Source organism: Myxocyprinus asiaticus, chromosome 18 (assembly GCF_019703515.2).
Source record: "Myxocyprinus asiaticus isolate MX2 ecotype Aquarium Trade chromosome 18, UBuf_Myxa_2, whole genome shotgun sequence".
NCBI classification, from domain to species: domain Eukaryota; kingdom Metazoa; phylum Chordata; class Actinopteri; order Cypriniformes; family Catostomidae; genus Myxocyprinus; species Myxocyprinus asiaticus.
This window is the reverse complement of record NC_059361.1, coordinates 12,662,366-12,684,341: the sequence shown is the minus strand read 5'-3', so window position 1 is coordinate 12,684,341 and position 21,976 is coordinate 12,662,366. Positions and strand designations below refer to the sequence as shown.

Below are 21,976 nucleotides of genomic sequence, written 5' to 3'. Positions count from 1 at the left end.
TTGTGTGAGTGCACTTGGAAATATGTATGAACGAGAAATGTTTTTGGAGATTTAGGCTATTCCTCACACAGTCGTGAACTGCTAAGACATGTAACGTTATGTGCTTCTTCCTTTTGCTGCTCATAAATGAATTTATTTGATGTTGACATTTGTCAACATAGAGATATTTTCATTTTCTGAAATGATGCACAAGAACAAAGATTCGCTATGCTGCACATTTCAGAATTCATTCATCTATTTTGGGCTCATGATCTTTTTCACTTGCTATAGTTGTGGTGCTTTTCTCTGCATACAGTTAATTGTGTAATTGGTCTATTTAGAATGGAACTCAAAGACACATTGGCATTAAGGTCACAAATTCAGAACAAACTCACAAAATATCCCATCCACATTAGTGATTGTAAAACAAGTCAGGAATGTGTGGCATGATTCATAAAAACAATGTGGTCTGTGGGGAATTAATTTACTTAGAATGCATCTGTTGGCCAACGGCTGGCTCCACAATAGCAGAAACCATTAGCCATTAGCTTGCTAATTGCATGCAGAGCTTCCTTGCCTTCATTTCCCTGACACAGAAAGCTGCTTGCTCATAAACTTACCTCAGGCATGACCGACTGCTAGCATATGCACTTGTTTTGATCATAAATTATTTTCGATGCATGCATATCAAAAACTAAGAATGTGTTGTTTTTCCTTTTGAAAAGCTGGAGTTTCAGGAACATTTAGAGGTGGTTTATGTTGGAGGTTTCGAGAAGGAATGTCTCAGAGAGAGTAAACAGTTTGTCAGGTTCAGCATTTGTTTGTTCTGAAGTCTAAACAGTGCATTTAAGATGCACTCATCCAAGTGGTCTGTTGGAGGTAAATGTGTCCTGCAATGCAGTTCTGCTCTTTCACATTTGCATGCTGCAAACCGCCTCTGCTTTTCTTTACAAGATGCATAGTAGCATCGCTCTATGCATCACTTTAATGCAGTGTACAGTCTAAACAAGCAATTGCAGACAGTTGATCAAAGCTAGGTTGTGGTAGTGCAGCCAGTTATGTTTTTGTAGAAATGCACTGGCATGAAATTTCTCACTCTTTTTAGGGTTTGGGTAAGTGATAAGGTTTAAGGGACTTTAGATTAGATTTAGATTTATTTGCCATTTGCACAGGTACAGAGCAGTACAGGTACATTGGAATTACTGTGCGTATCTCACAGACAACTTTGTAAACATAATAATAAAAAATAAAAACACCATATATGCATATTAAATTTAATTATTTAAAAATAAAACAATCAAACAAAATTCAATTTAAAATTATTTCATAAAACATCTTTTTGAGGTGTTAAGTGATCATGATGCGAGTGAGGTGGGGGGTGTGGTATCTCCCTCCAACCTTAATGTCTTTTGCAATCAATCTGAGAGTGGCTGGAAAACAAAAAAACTATTGTAAAAGCATGCCTTATGAGTGGTGATACTCTACTTTATGGTTAGATTTGGGGTTTGGGTTAGGAGTTAAACTTATGGAGAAAAAAAAAATGCACTTTCTCCTGTGGTACACAAGAGTGATTATTCAGTGTAAGATTTTCAGTGTGCATTTAATTAAAGGCCAGCAACTCTCATGAAGTTTAAAGAAAGTACACATTAAAGTAAAGTAGAACTGAAGGATGGATACATTCCTTCTCTATTGCTCTCAAATGTGGGGCCAACGTGTGACCCACTGATGGTGCTGTTGTGCATTGTGTGAATGTGTGTGAGGCCATCCAGAGAACACGGGGCACCCAGTGGCTGGGTCTCTAAGAATAGCCACAGTGTTCCCGAGCAGGAGACCCCCGTGGCGTGACCCCAATGGGTGCACAGGCTCGGTGCTGCCTTTGGGAGCTCAGTTGTGGGCCGCTTCTATTCCTGTCCCTGCCCGGCCTGGTCTGCATGCTTTCAGATGGAAATCTAAACAGTGGGCAGAACAACCACTTCTCTCACTGAATCCCCCACCCTTGGCCCTGCCTTGTTCAGATCGGAGCTGCTGGGTGAATGGCCCTCCTTCATTCGGGCCAGGTTTAACAGTCTCACTGTCAAACGCTCTGGGAGAGATAGAGCAAGAGATAAAGAACCAAAGGTGGTTTATGGCCCACCCTGACACCCTGTTGAGACACACAATTGTCAATATGCAGAAATGGCTCCCACTGGCGCTCCTTAAAGACTTTTTCCTGGGATGCGTTTTTTTATTTTAATTTCTTCTTTCTCTTTGATAATATGATTGATTTATTGATTGTTTATAATATGATGATTGATTATGATTTTGCCCACTATCTTTTTGTTTTCACCCAGAAGTACCCACACAGTGACCTCAGATTTAAAGGGATAGTCCCAAAAGTACTTTCATAATTTACTCACCATCATGTTCTTCCAAACATCTTTTTTCTATACAATGAAAGTGAATGGTGGCTGAGGCTGTCAGTCCCTAACAATGTATCTAACATCTCATTTAGTGCTTCACAGAAGAAAGAAAAGCATATACACTATATTGCCAAAAGAATTCGCTCACCCATCCAAATAATTGAATTCAGGCGTTCCAATCACTTCCATGGCCACAGGTGTATAAAATGAAGCACCTAGGCATGCAGACTGCTTCTACAAACATTTGTGAAAGAATGGGCCGCTCTCAGGAGCTCAGTGAATTCCAGCGTGGTACTGTGATAGGATGCCACCTGTGCAACAAGTCCAGTCGTGAAATTTCCTCGCTACTAAATATTCCACAGTCAACTGTCAGTGGTATTATAACAAAGTGGAAGCGATTGGGAATGACAGCAACTCAGCCATGAAGTGGTAGGCCACGTAAAATGACAGAGCGGGGTCAGCGGATGCTGAGGCGCATAGTGCCAACTTTCTGCAGAGTCAATCGCTACAGACCTCCAAAGTTCATGTGGCCTTCAGATTAGCTCAAGAACAGTGCGTAGAGAGCTTCATGGAATGGGTTTCCATGGCCGAGCAGCTGCATCCAAGCCATACATCACCAAGTACAATGCAAAGCGTCGGATGCAGTGGTGTAAAGCACGCCGCCACTGGACTCTAGAGCAGTGGAGACGCGTTCTCTGGAGTGACGAATCACGCTTCTCCATCTGGCAATCTGATGGACGAGTCTGGGTTTGGCGGTTGCCAGGAGAACGGTACTTGTCTGACTGCATTGTGCCAACTGTGAAGTTTGGTGGAGGGGGATTATGGTGTGGGGTTGTTTTTCAGGAGCTGGGCTTGGCCCCTTAGTTCCAGTGAAAGGAACTCTGAATGCTTCAGCATACCAAGAGATTTTGGACAATTCCATGCTCCCAACTTTGTGGGAACAGTTTGGGGATGGCCCCTTCCTGTTCCAACATGACTGCGCACCAGTGCACAAAGCAAGGTCCATAAAGACATGGATGAGCGAGTTTGGTGTGGAAGAACTTGACTGACCTGTACAGAGTCCTGACCTCAACCCGATAGAGTGCCTTTGGGATGAATTAGAGCGAAGACTGCGAGCCAGGCCTTCTCGTCCAACATCAGTGTCTGACCTCACAAATGCGCTTCTGGAAGAATGGTCAAAAATTCCCATAAACACACTCCTAAACCTTGTGGAAAGCCTTCCCAGAAGAGTTGAAGCTGTTATAGCTGCAAAGGGTGGGCCGACGTGATATTAAACCCTATGGATTAAGAATGGGATGTCACTTAAGTTCATATGCGTCTAAAGGCAGGTGAGCGAATACTTTTGGCAATATAGTGTAGGTCTTGAATAAAACAAATATTCCACTGTATATATCTGTACAAAATTTTGTAGTCACCATCCAGTCTCAGTCACCATTCAGTTTCTTTGTATGGACAAAATATGCAATGAAAGTGAATGGTGGCTGTTCCATGGAAGAAAAAAATCACATGGGTTTGGTGCAAAATGAGATATGAGGTAAATGAGTGAATTATGACAAAAAATATTTTTTGGATGAACTATCCCTTTTATTTTGATGAGATAAAATGATGCAGTTCTGAAGTGAAAGATATTAAAATAGAGTAAGAAAAGGAAAGTGCCTCTTTGCCACGATATGCTAATTTGACGTATAGACACAAACCCTACAAGCACAAAAGGCACATTCAGAAGCTTAAATACTGTCCAGACTATTGAGGGACTCAAATGAGCTATTTGGCTTTTATCCACCCCCCCCCCCCCCCACAATGGCTAGTTGTATGTAAGTCAATAAATCACTGAGAACGTGATTTACAGTGATTTACACTACAGAAAACACTGAGAATGAATGGACTGGATGGGCGGGGCTCCGTGGTCATGCCAGAGGTGATGTCATCCCTTCGGGGACTCCATTCATGCTGTCTTGGATGCTCTAACATTACAGATAAGTGAATCATCCAACCCCTCCCCACCACGCCCCACTCCGTGAGACCACCAGGCCCCATGACTATAATCACAATTTCACAACTCCCTGACCAAAGCACAGATCTGTGTACTGAAGAAAGACACATCCATACCACCCAATGCACACCTGCATTGTTTTTGTATAATGTGAAGATTTTCCATGTGGGACTGTATGGCTGAGGCCCAAGATATGCTGTAATATGGTTCAATAGACGTAATTATCACAGACGTACACTACTGGTCAAAAGTTTTGAAACACTTACTCATTCTTAATTATCATTATTTTTTCTTCACATTTTAGAATAATAGTAAAGTCATCAAAACTATGGAATAACATAAATGGAACTATGGGAATTATGTTGTGACTAAACAAAATCCAAAATAAATCAAAACTGTGTTACATTTTAGCATCTTCAAAGTAGTCACCCTTTGCCTAGAATTTGCAGACATGTACTCTTGACATTTTCTCAACCAACTTCTTGAGGTATCACCCTGGGATGCTTTTAAAGAGTACTGAAGGAGTTCCCATCTATGTTGGGCACTTATTGGCTGCTTTTCTTTATTATTTGGTCCAAGTCATCAATTTCAAAAACTTTTTTCTAATTAAATTTTAGTTTTATAATGAAATAAATTAATATGGTGGCACAATTATATTTTTGTCTACAAAGCTAATTTCAAACATGTCAATGTTTCAAAACTTTTGACCAGTAGTGTATATCTCTGGACATTATTATTGCTGTAATGTACAGATTACTTACCCTAGTTTTTGTCTAGACTTGCAGAAGTAAGCATTAATTTGCTTTACAGAAGAACATGGGGCTGCTTTCTCTAAGAAAGTCCCATGTGATGCCTTTGTTATGCTGTATCTGTGGACATGAGCACTGTGATCGGTCACTGCTAATGTCAATCGTGTTGGTGATTAGTGTTCATAGAGCATCTTTCAGCTGTCTCTCTCTCTCTGTGGTAACAGCATTTAGATTAAATATGTGATGTACAGTGTCATTAAGATTAAAGCTTTGCTTTAAAGAGAGCACACCATTCATTCAATTTAGATGTCCTAGCATATGTATGGTTTTAACCAAGTGAAGATTTTTTTCTTCGTGCTTAGAATATTTCAGCTGAGTGACAGATACACATCCGAATTATACTTTCCCAGCTTAGCAGAACAGCAATGTTTGTTTACAGCAATTAAACAGCACATATTTTTTATTGAAAAGGTAAAACTACAGATAAAAGTAGCTGACACCCTGAACTGCATCACAACAACAGTTTAATAAAATATAAATGTAATAAAAATATAAATTACACAACAGTCACCTCAAAGCAAAATGTGCTTAAAAATCAATTTTTTTTTTACATAGTGTGCTCTAAACCCTCTGTATTTAAAGATACAGCTAGTAAGTAAGGCTTTTTGTAATGTTATCTGAAGAAATAAGCTTTTAAAATCACCACTCCACTGTGTTCTTTCTAAAGGCCAGTAATGAAGAAAAAACCTTGCTTTAACTGGTTAAGCTGCATTGTCACATTTTGTCCAAAGAAAAAAAAAAAAAAAAACATGGAGCATTTGCACTTTACCAGACAGGGTCTTTTTGGCTTTTTTTATTTTTTATTTTTTTTTTTTTTTGGCAGTTTGGTGGGATATACTTGTATCACCTAATGTGAAAATGGGCCTCTTTGCCAGTGAATGAAAGCTCTGGCGTCCAGCCGGCAGAATGGCCCCTCTAATGCCCAATTAAACACTGTAAATGGAGACTGCAGCATTTCGTTCCAATCGAATCACACAAGAGCGCTGCACTGTTTTTCTCCATTTAGACACTCTGCATAATGTATCACTGCTAAGCCTTCTCTGTTAGAGGCAACCAGGGAAGCAGATCGAGAGAAAGAGAGAGAGAGAGAGAGAGAGAGAGAGAGAGAGAGAGGGAAAGGAGGTTAGCAGGGACAGCTGTTGTACATTCCTGGCTGGGTTATGCCGTGTTGTGGATCGAAGACAGCAAGCGCAGACCCATATGGCGCCCAGTGCTGGCAGTTTCAAAACCATGCAGAGGTGCCAGAACATCTGGGTGTTAATAGTAAAGCAGTTGCAGACCGAACAAAGAGGACACAGAGTATTTTCTTTCCACAGTCTCGATGGTGTATTTAGCTCCCAGACAAATTCATTGTGCCTGAGTCACAGTCAAACTGTTTGATGGGACACCAGTAATAGAATCATCAGCCCTCACCTTGTTACATTAAGCATGACATTCCAAAAATGAGGTCACATCATGGTTGTAAAGTATTTGATCTCATTATTGTTGTGTATTCTTGGCTGAAGAATTGATTGTGGCATTCTTCAAACCCTTAGGGAGTTTCCCCAGACCCCTATCTTTCTCTCCCTCTCCCTGTCTCTAACCACACTGGCAGTCCTAATTGGATCAGTGGAAGTCATTGGGCACTGTTTAACTCATCAAAAGACCTCTCTGTGTCCCGCTGGGTGCCCACGGGGTGACTTGGCGAGATTTCCAACACTGTGGTGTCTATTCGACACCCTGCAGCCTGTGGTGACATCATCACCCCTCTGCAAGGACCTCTCACCTTTAACTATTGACCCTTGTCAACAAAGGCTCTTCTGTTTTTGGCTGGAGGCAGCAATTGGGCAGCATACTGAGTGGAATGGAGTGTGGGGATGTAGAGAGGTGATTATCGATAGATGGAGAATCTGACCTGTGGCACACTCTGTGTGTTAGTGGACCATCTAATCCTTCTTGGAGGTCAAATCAGAGGATGATGTTGTGCATATGGCCAAATAAGTGGGCCTGCAGGACAACTAACAATAATTGTGTGATGCTGGGCCTGACATTGCCCTATTGTTCCTTTTTATGATGGTGCTGATCTTTGGCTTATATTTTAGTCAAGTCATATAAGTTTTATTTGTTTTGTGCTTTTTCACAATATGTATAATTTCCAAGCAATGTTAAGGAAAATAGCCTTAATGACCCCAATGCACAAGCTTTAGTCAACTGTGGCAAAAAGCATGAACAGGTATCCCAGGTAACTGCATCCCACACTTTTTACTTTGTTAATAATCATTATAAAATTAAGTTGGGGGTCATTGAGCATTTTCTTTCTCCACAATCAATCTTGTGTCATCCATCCTCAATACTAGACTTAGTTAAGTTCTGAATTCACAGACCACACAGACTGCCATGTGCATTTGTTTACCACAGTTGTTAGCAATCGGCTGTGAATGGGTATTGTTGTTAAGCCTTGTAGACCTGCTCTCTATTTAATAGTATATAATAGTGTTTTATTTTGTTTTTTAAGCCTATGACTTGTAGTATACTGTAGTTTTAAATTATAAAACCGTACTAAAACCTACTTAAGCTGTATAATTAAAACTATTTCACTTTGTTTTTGTTATTTGTTTTATGTGGTCTAATTGTGGTCTAATTCATACAAAATCACTAGAATAAAAACATATGCTTATTTTGTGCAATTTCATTATTATTTATTTTATAATTTTTATTAATGATGTCCATCAACAGTGCACTGTCACTTTATTTCAGCATAAGCAGTGCAGCAAAAATAGACTTTGCGGCAAAACGATCGTAGCTGTGCTGTTTCTGCGACGTTTCCGATGTGAAAACTGTAACCTGTTAACATGGGCGCTGAAAAAAAACCTGCACTGCTCTGCTGTGCTTCGGCGTTAACGTGTTAATCGCATGCGATTAAATTAAATCGTTTAAAGCGTTTATTTTTCTTAATCATGATTAACGCTTTTACTGGTAATACAGCATAAACCTGTATAAACTCTGGTTGGGAGGGCGGAACCTTTGTAATGTGTCCGTCCGGAGTCATTACAGTGACGGACACACCACAACATCGCTTCCCTGTCAGTGATAAAATGATGGAGGAAGGACCTCTTAGCGCTATTATTTGATGTACAAAACAAGCCCAGATGGGATTTGTGATAGAAATAAAGTATTTTCAGCCTATGTAAGGGGCATTTTAATTACCACAGAAGCACGTCATGTCTTAACTATCACTCCACTTTTCCTGCTGACGTTGACACTCTGACGGGAATCATGAGTGCAGCTTCACAATTGCTTGTAACAAAGTGGATAGCCACAGTCTACCGGCAGATTAATATTGTGGAGGATAAGAGTTTAAGAGGTTTAATGCCCATTGCAATGAATACTAAACCTATGGGGACTAAAGCCTTTACACAGTAAAAATGGCACAGTAGCTGCATCTGAATTGGCAATTAGATGTATTTTCACAGAGCACTTATAAATGCATTTACACAGCAGTTGCAAATGCATAAAATAATGTTATGAGATTAATATTTAAAATGTAAAATTAGGAGATATATAGAGAATATAGAAATATGAAATGAATGAAGATATGATAATACTCACCTATAGGGACTAATTCTTTCAATAAGTCAACCTCCCATTTAGACTTTAGGAAAAGTTTAAATTTAGATGAATTGGTGCTATTTTAGTGCATTCCTCTCTTTATACTGTGGAAGGCGTGGTTTGGAAAATATGAATAAAGCATTATGTTGTTACATATTGTTTTGTTTCTTTCCTAAGATGGAAATAAATGCATTGTGACAGGAAAATAAGTATATACGGTGTCAAATTTCAGCATTCTCATAAACTGTGATGAAACGCGATTAACTACAAAACAAATATGCGAGTAATAACGATGACATTTGTTTAATTGACTGACAGCCCTAGTTTTTGGTGTGTTTTGTTTTAGGCTTTCTTATGTGTGAAATGTAGTATATTTACAGTTAATTTGTGTGGATGTGTGTGTGACATATCTGCCCATGTGTTTGGTCCAACAGATCTGGAGTGTGCAGATGTTCCTTTACTAACTCCAGGAAGCAAAGAGATGATGTCACAGGCTTTACTGGCCACGTTCAGTGGCTTTACCAGGGAGCAACAGCGACTCTCCATCCCTAAAGGTTAGACTCTTCTGCACTTATCTCTAAAACAAAAACAGCAAAACGTTTTTGTTTTTTGTTTTTCATCCTTTTTCCTGTCTCTCTAAAGTAAATCTTATGTACATGTTTCTTGGCTCACATGTGTCGATGTCTCCTTTAAAAGTCACAACAAATCCATTCACCACCACTGACCATGTTAATTAAATTAGACACATTATCTCGCTCTTTTTCTCATGTATCTGATTAAAAGCAGAGGAGAACAGAGAGAGAGAGAGAGAAAAGAATGAGTGATAGAAAGCAAGAAAAGCAAGAGTGAGAGAATGAAAAAGAGAGCAAGAAAAAGATGCAGAATGTGTATACTTAAAGGTGCAGTATGTAACATTTTTTTTTTTTTTTTTGCCAATGTGTGAACGGCTTGTAACACAACTTAAAAAATGAGCCCTTCCCGGACTTACTAGGTTGCCTATTAAAGCCTGTAGACTGATTTTCATGTGAAGGGAGTGGGTCAGTTTTGCCGGGAAAATCCAAAGGATGTGACGTTTATGTGCGCTCCCGAAAGCCTTGTCTCAGTAATAGCTTCTCTTCCGCTATTCAACAGTGACAACAAAATGCAACACTAGGTAACGTTATCTTAGAGATGGAATCCAGCACATGTCCAGCTCCCAGCACAACACTGACTCCTACACAAACTCTGAGTAAGCCAAAAAAAAAAAAAAAAAAAAAAAAAATGTATCTACTGAATCCCGTCTGGCTAAGCGGGAACGTGATCGGTGTCGAGCGTAAACTAGAGTGAACATCGTCAGGGCATTTGATTCCTGGAGGGACCTTCGTTCAGTTTTGGGGATCAAAACCGACCCTGAATTGGTGTTCTTCTTATTGGACAGGTAAGCTTACATAACCTCAAAGCATGTGAAATATAGTGCCATAAGGATTGATCTGTGTAATTTTAGCTAACTTGATCTTGCCTGCTAACGCCTATAATTCATCAGAATTGCAAGCTACCTTGCTTTGTAACTTACAAATAATTTCAACGATCATCTCTTTATACTAAAAGTCAAATACGCTGGATTCTTGATCGTAGTACAACATATGACATACAAAACATACAATAGTGCAATATAACAGTGCAGTGCAACAGTAAACCATCTGGTATAGTTCGGTAGTATGTAGCTGTATGTATCAGTATGTTATGTTAGCTAATAAGTAATAAGTATAATAAGTAGTTTTAGTTTAGTCTCAAAGTTTGTAGTAAAACAATCATAACTGTGTAATTTTAATTATGCTACCTCATCTGTCAGCATGATGCCAGTGAATCACGTTCAGTGTCTTTGTACGTTACATCATTGATTTGGCTGATGCTCACGTCCCTATGGAGTGTGTGCACGAGCACGAGCAACAGGTAGCTGGCTGCAGTTCACGTCACGGCCACAAGTGTCATTAATAACAAGGGTTTCTGAATCTTACATACTGCACCTTTAACTTGTTACTGGCTCAGTATTCCATAGCATTAGGCTGTTTTGGCATGCCAAAATCAGATTGCCTAAAAATAGATCTTGCTAGATAGGTACATGGAAGTCTCAAGCAGAGGTTATGAATTATGATTCCCAAATTATGGCAGACCACAAAATGGCTTTTCTTGCTGTGTCTGGGGAGGCTGTATTCTGCATCGGGTCTACATCTGTCTGGAAATAGCTGTATGCAGAGAGTTTCTGGAGTGTGTACGTGTGTACATTAGACAGAAAGAGAGAGAGAGAGAGAGACTGAGAGAGTGAGAAAGAGAGTGGGTGTGTAGGTCTATAGGCTAAAATTACAGTTGTTTCAGTTCTTGCTGTCTTGGCACTGAATTTATAGAAAAATACCTGATTATTTTCCTTGAGCCACTGGAACGGTGACCAATATACTGTCAGCATTATGTAAAATGCTGACTCTATATTACTGAGGCAAATCACACTTAGTAAGCAAACAATTTCTGCAGCTTTCTCTAGTGGAGAAACAATAATAAATTAAACATATCTTCCTTTGATTTGTAAAATGCAAATTTATATATTTATATAGTACATGCATGGAACATTGAGATTAAGGTGTATGTGGTCTACACTATTTGGAAATAGCTGTATACACTCAATGAGCACTTTATTAAGAGCACTACGGTCCTAACAAAGTTCCCGGCGTGGTCTTCTGCTGTTGTAGCCCATCCACCTCAAGGTTCGACGTGTTGTGCATTCTGAGATGCCATTCTGCTCGCTACAGTTGTACAGAGTTACCTTAGCCTTTCTGTCAGCTCAAACCAGTCTGGACATTTTCTGTTGACCTCTCTCATCAACAAGGCATTTCCATCCGCAGAACTGCCCCTCACTTGATATTTTTGTTTTTGGCACAATTCTAAGTAAATTCTAGAGACTGTTGTGCATGAAAATCCCGGAGATCAGCAGTTAAAAAAAATACTCAAACCAGCCCGTTTGGCACTCAAAATCATGCCACAGTTGAAATCACTGAGATCACATTTTTTCTCTATTCTGATGGTTCATGTGAACATTAACTGAAGCTCCTGACCCATATCTGCATGATTTTATGCATTGCACTGCTGCCACATGATTGGCTGATTAGATAATTGCATGAATAAGTAGGTGTACAGGTGTTCCTAATAACTAATCTAAACATTCACACTCCAGATACTTTAATGAAGGTAAAAAAAAAAACAAACAAAAAAAATGATCATGCCAAATGCAGTACATCTCATCTCAAAGAAAGAAAATTAATCATGAATAGTTCCGATTGTGACCCTGCCCTATCTCCTTTATAGACCCCCGGGAATGGACAGATGCCCATGTGAGAGAATGGTTAACCTGGACGGTAAATGAGTTCAGTCTGAAGAATGTGGACTTCCATAAGTTCAGCATGAATGGGGCAAATCTCTGTGCACTGGGCAAAGAACGCTTCCTTGACCTGGCACCAGACTTCGTAGGTGACATCCTCTGGGAGCATTTAGAGATGCTGCAGAAAGGTAGCCATCCATCCATACATCCATCCATCTATGGTTATATATATGGTTATATATATGAATATCAAGTGTCTTGGAATTCTTTGCTTTGCATATGCTTGGCAAGTAAATCAACAGGGTTCGACATATCTGTTAAAGTAAATACTGTTTATGTAAAATGTGTCACAATGTAAAATCCTGTAAAATAAATGCCACGCTGGTGTAAACATCAAAGCACCCCTGCTGCATTGTCTTACACAATCTAATCTGGAACACATTTGGTTTGGAGAGTGTTTATAGGTTCAGTGATGTGTGTTGTTTGTTCCGCACAGAAGACCCGAAGCATTTCCCTGTCAACGGTCTGACCTCCAGCTTTCAGGAATCCCGCTACCCCTCAGACTACTTTTTCAGTGAGTATCTGGCCTCTCTTTCAGGTAGCATCATTACAGTACCTAAGTACACTTTCAAATCTTACATCTTGCCTATAATAGGTGATGTTAAATGATCAGTCTTTTAACAAGACAGGATTGAGTCATGAGAGTGTGTTTGGATAGGATATTATTGTTTAAAGGAGTAATTCACACAAAAATGAAAATTCTGTCATCATTTATTCACCATCATGTTGCTCAAAACCCTTTATTTACTTTTACTGTATGGGAGAAATGATGCAATGAAAGTGAATTGTGACTTCACTACTGTCACCAAACAAAATGGTAAAAATAATGACAGTTTTCAAACAGTCCCGCCCTTCTGCCATTGGTCTGACAAACAAAAATTCCCTCCCCAAAGTCACGCTATTGGTTGAGCCAGTGTTTCTGTGTCAGGCTGATTGGGTTGCTCAAACAAACAGAGCAATGTTTTGATAGCGCCACATAATTAAATCACAGTTTATCACTTTTTGGGAAAATAAGCACAATAAGATGGAATAGGATGAAGTACTTTATCATAAAAAATTACTCTTTGTCTTATTGTTGTTCTGTCTTCACTACCTCTCTATTCAGACTATGGCATAGAGCATCCCCAGTGTGTCCCTCCTTCAGAATACTCAGAGCCAAGCTTCATAACAGAGACTTACCAGACCCTTCACCCAATTAGCTCAGAAGACCTGCTGTCACTCAAATATGAGAGCGAGTATCCAAATGTTATCCTGCGGGACACACCTCTCAATCCTCTGCAGGGAGATTACTTTTCAGTCAAACAGGAAGTTGTGTCACCTGACAATATGTGTGTGGGCCGCATTAGCAGAGGTGAGTATGGGGCCAAGTTCATGCTAACAAGTGCTTGTGTTTTAAAATGTATGAAAGTGTGTGTGTGCGCACATACTTAGCTATAGCTATTTTGCTTAGCTATATTGGGACGTCCTCATTTCGAAAAAAAAAAAAAGACTCATGAAGTAAATAAATTTTCTCTAAAATTCTAATTTGCAAAATGCAAAAAGATTTAGTTTAGGGTTAGGGTGTAGGTTAGGGTTAGTTTATAGTAACTATAATTAGCTTTATTAAGAACAACAAGTCTATGGTATGTCTATGGTATGCATTCCAGTTGAAAAGACCAGCTTAGACCAGCATAAATTTCCATGCTGGTCTATGCTGGTTTATTCTTGTTAGTTTCGGATTGGTACTGGCAAACTGGTGGACCAGCACTGCCATATTCACTAGCAAACCTTAGATGGCACAGATGGTTGCTCAGCATGGTCTTTCACATGATGCTGATTGACTTGCAGGCTAAGCTACTTAAGCAGCTTTTGGGGGACACCAGCATCCAGAGTAGAATATACTGTATGCTGGTAACCATTTATGCTGTCTTTTCATAAGGGATGTGTACATGTGGCATATTGGATGAGCATGTAATAATGCCAGAGGCCAAGATCAATATGGTGAGAAGGAAGTGTAAACTTTTTGGAGACAAAATCGAATTCCTCTTGTCTTAGACGCATATTTACAATCTCCCATCAGGGCTTAAATTTATCCCGTCACCCCCACAGTGATCAGCAGTGTGTGGTCTTCAAAATGATGTCTGCCACGACTCACAAGTGTTCTCATCTTGCATTACCACTGCTATGCATGCATTGCTAGGGAATCAAGTCGACCGTTGGGTTTGTTTGCGGTTGTTTTCGAGAAACTCTCGCCTGGTGTGGGGGAAAAAGGAGAGAAAAACAAAGATGTTTGCATCAAAGTGAGAGATGTTTGAAGCCACAGAGCATGGGTAACCTTCTTTTGTGAAGAAGCATTCGCATAAGGTACCGTTACTGGAGTGCAGGTTGTTTTTGTGAGCCTTAGGTTCTCGTAAGGAGTGAAAGGTGTAACACGTGAAAAGAAGATTCCGGTTTCTCATGAACTGTCATGTTAGCTTTACCGCACGTACATCTGGTCTCCCTCTCCCACTCGTCGTTCAAAGATGAACAAACAGCCTGCTTAGCACTTAATGCCTTTAAACTGGAATTTGTGTCCATCCTTCCTGCAGCTGAACAAATGATTTTGGATTGGAGATGGATATTTGTCAGAGTTGCTTGTATATTGTAGAACAACAGAGCAAGTTGGGCTTTTGCCCTCTATGTACGCACAGGCTTTGTGTTCAGTAAATCCTAGCTTTGGCAAGAGCACTGTGTTTTCACTGTGTGGGAAAGTATTTGTGGTGCCACCAAACTCACATGTGGATTCAATTTTTCAATTGAGAATTTCAGGATTGGACCCAGCTCTGTATTATCTTTCATTCTGTAATTGGTATTCAATTGAGACTGGCCTTTTATCTCTAGTTTGGCCAAAAATAGAGAAGCAATTTGTTTTGATTTTCTTCCAATTAAACAAAACCCAAATATTTCCACATGGAGATTGTGTAAGAGAATCATCGTGTGGTGTGGACCAGTTTGGGATTTTTCCGCTTGGTTGGGACCAGACAGCTTGTGAACTTTATTTCTTCATCACTACACCACATTAGTCTTCCCTAGCTAGTGTAGTAGCCAAGACATTGGGTTCATGCTCAGATTAGAGGCCAAATCCTTAAAGGAATAGTCTACCCAAAAATTTACATTTGTTTAGTTTTTTCATGAAACAAAAGAAAGCACATGCTCCTTTTTGCATTTAAACGATAGTTCATAATGACCATAACTGTCAAGCTAAGGAAAGGACAGAAAAAAATAAAAAATAAAACAATTATATAAAAGCACCAAATGTATCATAATACTAGTCCATTTGGTTTGTGTATTTATTTTTCCAAATCTTCTGAAGCAATAAGTTGGCTTGTGAGAATCAGACCAAAATGTAAGTCTTTATTCACTGATAATTTTCCTACAGCTCTCAAATCTCATTCTCACTTGCTTTCAATTTCTAATACGCTGCTCTTGTGTACCAAGTTTGATGTTGTGCATGTGTTGTAGCTAAACGTGGTGCACCAGTTTAGTATGCAGAATGGAGAATGACAATGACATGGACTGCACTCAATGAGCACTTTATTAAGAACACTATGGTCCTAATAATGTGCTCGACTTGGTCTTCTGCTGTTGTAGCCCATCCGCCTCAAGGGTCAACATGTTGTGCATTTTGAGATGCTATTTTACTACAATTCTACAGAGTGGTTATCTGTGTTACCATAGTCTTTCTGTCAGCCCAAACCAGTCTGGCCATTCTCTGTTGACCTCTCTCATCAACAAGATGTTTGCATCTGCAGAACTGCCACTCACTGGATGCTTTTTTGTTTTTTTGCACCATTTCAAGTGTAAACTCTAGAGACTGTTGTGTGTGAATCCCAGTAGATCAGCAGTTACAGAAATGCTCAAACCAGCCCATCTGGCACCAACAATCATGCCATGGTCGAAATCACTGAGATCAAATTTTTTTTTCTCCATTCTGATGGTTGATGTGAACATTAACTGAAGCTCCTGACCCATATCTGCGTGATTTATGCACTGCACTGCTGTCACACGATTGGCTGATTAGATAATCACATGAATAAGTAGGTGTACAGGTGTTCCTCATAAAGTGCTAAGTAAGTGTACATCATAAAGAACTAGTTGTTTTATGGAGTATTTTTTATTTTGTTTAAACTTAACAGCCATCGTCAATATGACCTAGAAAAAAATTGGTAAACTGTTATTTTAATACTGACCTTCCTTCTCTCTTTTTTTTTTTTTTTTTTTTCTCTCTATCTCATGTTGTCTGTCTCAGGAAAGCTGGGAGGTCAGGATTCATTTGAGAGCATTGAAAGTTTCGAGAGCTGTGATAGGCTGACACAGTCCTGGAGCAGTCAGTCATCGTTCAACAGTCTACAGAGAGTTCCCTCCTATGACAGCTTCGACTCAGAGGACTACCCTACTGCACTGCATGGACACAAACCAAAGGGTACCTTCAAAGACTATGTACGGGAGCGCTCAGACCTCATCAAGGACAAACCGGTCATTCCGGCAGCTGCGCTCGCTGGGTACACAGGTCAGTATTAACCAGAGGTCAATCATTCACTAGTTGCCTACACAACGTACTGATTCTAAATCTGACTCATAAATGGCATATTGCTTAAGCAGAAAGAAGGAAAGCCTCTACCGTGAAACATATCCTAGTTTCATATTCTAGTTTCATATACATGAGGCCATCAGAGATAGAATTAACAGCTTTATAGAAGTTAATACTTGTGTAAACCAACAAAAAAGTACCAACAATATTTTTGGACATATTAACAATACTATCATGTATTTTTTGATTTTTTTTTACAAGTACCATGGAAATTCAATGTTATTTTGGACATTTAGCATAGTAGAGGCACAAGGCATGGTTTTCTTTTAAGTACACTACCAGTCAAAAGTTTGGACAAACCTACTTGTTCTTTATTATTACTATTTTCCACATTTTAGAATATTAGTAAAGTCATCTAAACTAGGAAATGGAAGTATTGGAAACACATAGAGACAGATTATTTAAGCTAACAAACGATCTTTTAATATTTTTGCTTCTTCAAAGTAGCCCCCTTTGCCTTGATAACAGCTTTGAACACTCTTAGCATTCTCTCAGCCAACTTCAATGAAAGTGCCACTTGTTTCTTTAAACAGTACTGAAAAGCTCCCATGTGTGCTGGGCATGTGGTGGAAGCTTTCCTTCACTATTCATTCCAACTTATTAATTTAAAAATAAAATGTATTAAAAGATTTAGTTTTGTAAATAAATTCAAATGAAGGCATAATTCATATTTGTCTACAAATGTAATTGCAACCATTTAAGCAGAGAGTTTTAAAATAATGGAAAACATATAAGCATGTCCAAAACTTTTGCAAGGGTAGATATCATATTCTGTATGTATGTCCAAACTTTTGACTGGTAGTGTACCTTGGAGTACCATGTAAGTACCATAGTACATAAATATGGTATTCATTGAGTACCAAAGTATTATAATCTGGTACCACCATCACTGTGCTATAATAACACCACTACCCTTTTGCAAGGGTAGATATCATAAAGGCCCACGTATAGTTTATATCCGTCAAGTGTAATGCCATAATTGTGATTCAGTTCGATACATTTTTACAACCAGGAAGCCTTTGGAATCACAGGCATGTGCTTGTTTCCAGTTAACTAAGGTGCGTTGCATCGTCTTACTGGGACATGGTTGCCATTGGATATGTGAAAGTGTGTTTTGCACCAGTTTAGAATGCATTGGTGCACTGCATAACCGCAGAGCCACATTTGTTACATGATAGTAAGGAAGGCAGAATCTTTTCATACAGCACAACTGCCACAGTTGCTTCTGTAAGCCTTGCAGTCTGCAAGCAGCTTCTGTACTCAGCAAACGCGCCACACCCCGGATTTCTTCAGATATAAATGGGGCAGTCTCTTTCTCTCCATTTTTTTTTTTTTTACTGCCACAAGCTCTCTGTTTCTTTCTCCGCTGTTTTCATCTTGTATTCTTTATCTGTGGCCCACATCTCAACCCATTTCCCAGGTCGTCTAGGCAACAGAGGGTGCAACACAATGTGATAGCAGCGCTGTGCACTTAAGATGAGAGCTCCTTTATCGGCCCATCTGTGGGGGGATTTTTTAACCTATGCCATACATCTTCAACCTACCTGCTCATGTCATAAAGACATGTCTGAAAAAAGACTCACTATGTGTCTGTTAATTTCATTTCTATTTTTGGAGACTATAAGGTTTCTTTGAACGCATAAAGGACCGTTTTGCCTGTGCCACACTGCCTGTATTTGTTGTCATCAGGAATGATCTCTAATAGATCCAAGATTGCACAATGAACAAGATATAGTTTTAGGGATAAGTTACGATGGTCGACCAGACATCCAACAACCAAAGAGTCGGTTGGGAAAAAACAAATGTGTTTTTTTCTTCATTAATTAATTAATTCACCTGTTTCTTTATTTATTCATTTATTTATTTATGAATGAATGAATAGTTTTGATATTTTTTGTGGTGGTGTATTAATTAGCATGCTGTCAGAGTTTGCACAGTAAAACCATCTCAGAAAGCTGATGTCTTTACATTCATGCCCTTTAAAGAAAAAGTTCACCGAAAAACACTGGCTTAGCTTACTAACCCTTATGCTGTCTCAAACTCTTATGACTTTCTTCTGCAGAACACAAACAAAGATATTTTGATGGAAATATAAGGTATTTTTGTCCATATAATGCAAGTCAGTGGAGTCCAAAATGTCCAAGCTGCAAAAAGGATGTAAAGGCAGCATAAAGGCAATCCATACGACTCAAATGCTTTAATTCATGCCTTCTTTCAGTTTTGGGTGACCAAAATGTAACTTTTTTTCACTATGCATCTTGACAGTTGTATGTTGTGCATGCTCTGTGCATGCGTCAAGCACGAGGAAGTGTAATCGACCTTCAAATCATTATTTCCAAGGAGACTGCAGATTAAGTTACATTTTGTCTGTTACTGTTAAACCACTCAAGTCATATGGATTACCTTTATGCTGCCTTTATGTCCTTTTTGGAGCTTGAAAATTTTGGATCACATTGACCTGCACTGTATGGATATATTTACCTCATATCTTCATCAAAATATCTTTGCTTGTGTTTTGAAGAAGAAAGAAAGTGATACGAGTTTGAAAAGGCGTAAAGTGATGAGAGAATTATATATTTTTTTGGGTGAACTATTCCTCTAAAGCATTGCTGCTACAGCCACACGTTCTGCCTGATGTCCTTTCGTTTGCGTCACACATCATGCTGTCTTTTGGGCATCCCATCACGAGCATTGCGTGAAATTGAGAATAGTTTATTCTGTTCCATTCCAGTGTTCTCTGTCCAGTTGTTTTAGATTGCAAAAACACGTCTAATGTAAGAAATGTGTTGGAAGAGGGTCTGGTGAACTCGGAAGAAGCCTAATAATACAGGACTTCCTTAAGACTGATTTATTGACTATTCCTTCAGGCAACACACCAATTGTGTAAATATGTGTTTTTGCACATCACTAATATTTTTATGTAACAGAGGGTATTGTAAATAGTGTAAATTAGACATTTAAATAACAGGCTGCAATGGCTGTTTCTACGAGTGTTAGCCACAGTGTCAACATACACAGTCTTCAGAGTTCAGAGATCAGGTAGATAAAGGAAGCAAGTAAAAAAAAAGCTATTTGCTCAAGTCTGTGGTTTTCGTGTGTCAACATTAATCACATACGCAAATAGAAATCCATCAGATCTGTGAAGAAAGCAAAACACAACCACAGGATGATTTATACATTTAACATTAAAAGTTTGGTATGATGCGAGGGTAGATGATGACATTTTTCACTTTTGGGTCAACCATCTCTTGAAGCTCATTGCTGGGCTAAAAATCCATGGGTAACTGTCAGAGACTTTGTTTAATTTGTTTTTAGAAGTCTATCGTGTGCAGCCTTAATGGAATAGTTCACCCAAAAATAAAAATTTGCTGATAATTTACTCACCTTCAGGCCATCCAAGATCTATATGACCTTCTTTCTTCATTAGAACAGGATTTAAGATTTTTAGGAAAGTATCCCAGGTTTTTAGCTTCATCCAATGCAAGTGAATGGACACCAGTTTTTGACGGTCCAAAAAGCATACTTAGGCAGCATCAAAGTAATCCACACAACTCCAGGCAATTAAGTAATGTCTTCTGAAGTTAATCGATGGGTTTGTGTAAAAAACAAATAGCTAATTAAAATATTTTTTACTTTAAATCTGTGCTTCTGTCAGCTCTCTGTAGCTGTTTGAAATGACCTAACTGTCACGTGAAGTACATTCCTCTGTGGTAAACAGAGTGGAACTTCTGAATTCTCGCGTGAACATGCCAACGTGATGACATCACGGAACAGCGATGTGAGGCATTAAGTGTTTACAGGAAGCGATTTTTTAAAGTTAATAAAGTTTAATTAGCAATTCGTTTTCCACACAAACTTATCGATTCACTTCAGAAGACATTACTTGATCGGCTGGAGTCGTGTGGATTACTTTGATGCTGACTAAATGTGCTTTTTGGACAGCCAAAATTCGGTGTCCATTCACTTGCATTGGATGAAGCTAAAAACCTGGGATACTTCCCTATAAATCTTTAATCCTGCTCTGATGAAGAAAGAATATACATCTTGGATGGCCTGAGGGTGAGTAAATTATCAGCAAATGTAAATTTTTGAGTGAACTATTCTTTTAATCTTTGCTTGGGGAATGTGGTGTAATTTTGCACTTACCTAAAGCAAAGTGGCCTTAATGTACTTTTAGGGCTTTGCTGACAGTCAGTAGTGGATATGTCTGTCAGTTTAGTGGGTTTGGTTTAGGCATGTAGAGGACAGACGGATTACTTTCAATTCCTGGCCATTTAAGGTCTAATGAGGGTGTGTTACAGTAGCTACGTTTATGGAATATTTTAATGTATTTACGTGCAAAAACAGATTACGCAAACACTGATACAGATGAGTGATTCTGGTGATTCATGGCATACACTGATGAGAAAAAAAGCTTAAAGCAGCCTAAGCTTGTATGATGGTCTTCCACCCTGGTTGGGCTGGGATGTTTGCTGGTTTTAGAGAGGTTTTGGACATTTTTCAGCTGGCCAGCCTATGCCCAGCTATGCTAGGCTGGAAGACCAGCTACATAAATTTAAACCAGCTAAGACTAGCAAACCAGCTTAGACTGGTTTAAGTGTTTTTTGTTTGTTTTTTTCAGCAGAATAGAGGATGAGAAAGAGAGACAGTTGAAAAAACAGAGTGAGATTTAGAAAGAACTGTTTAATTTTTTATGAGATAATTAGTTTCAGAATTGCATTAATGTTTTATTGCATTATTGGCGGAGGTATTTTTAGCTGGATATAACATACAAACTCTCTTTTGGAAGCACAGACCTTTGGAGAGCCGTTGTTTGTAACAAAGCCTTTTCTGCTCACTTCTCTGCTGCTTCTGTGTGTTTGAAGCAGGTGTAATATGAAGTGTTGGATCATTTTAATGTACACTAACCACAAGATGAAGAAAAACTGAGTGCACAAGCTGCTTCTGCTGCCTACACACTACAAAGCCCTTGCAGAAGACAAAATCACACTCTATAAGTCAACTTGACCGCATAAACTCTTCTTTCAAAGAGCTGCACGTCTTGCAATTAACTACACTAAAATGCATAATTGTAATTTTTAAATATTCTTAAATATGTCACCTTGCAGAAAGGCTAAAGCCTTTAAAGTTGACCCCATCATGGTGATGACAAATACTAGGCCTATCACGATTATTAAATAACCGTCTGAT

General features: G+C 39.0%; 1 protein-coding gene across 6 annotated transcripts in view; it reads left to right on the top strand.

Moving 5' to 3' along the window:
* Window positions 1-21,976, top strand: part of ets1 (v-ets avian erythroblastosis virus E26 oncogene homolog 1) — a 65,273-nt gene that overhangs the window by 36,337 nt on the left and 6,960 nt on the right. For 5 of the 6 annotated variants that reach the window (XM_051724541.1, XM_051724546.1, XM_051724545.1 and 2 more), the window contains 5 exons: window positions 9,203-9,322; window positions 12,105-12,305; window positions 12,614-12,691; window positions 13,283-13,528; window positions 16,445-16,705. In XM_051724541.1, coding sequence (XP_051580501.1) covers window positions 9,203-9,322; window positions 12,105-12,305; window positions 12,614-12,691; window positions 13,283-13,528; window positions 16,445-16,705 — 906 coding nt within the window. The remainder of the gene's footprint in view (window positions 1-9,202; window positions 9,323-12,104; window positions 12,306-12,613; window positions 12,692-13,282; window positions 13,529-16,444; window positions 16,706-21,976) is intronic. The other variant, XM_051724542.1, reaches the window with a different exon arrangement.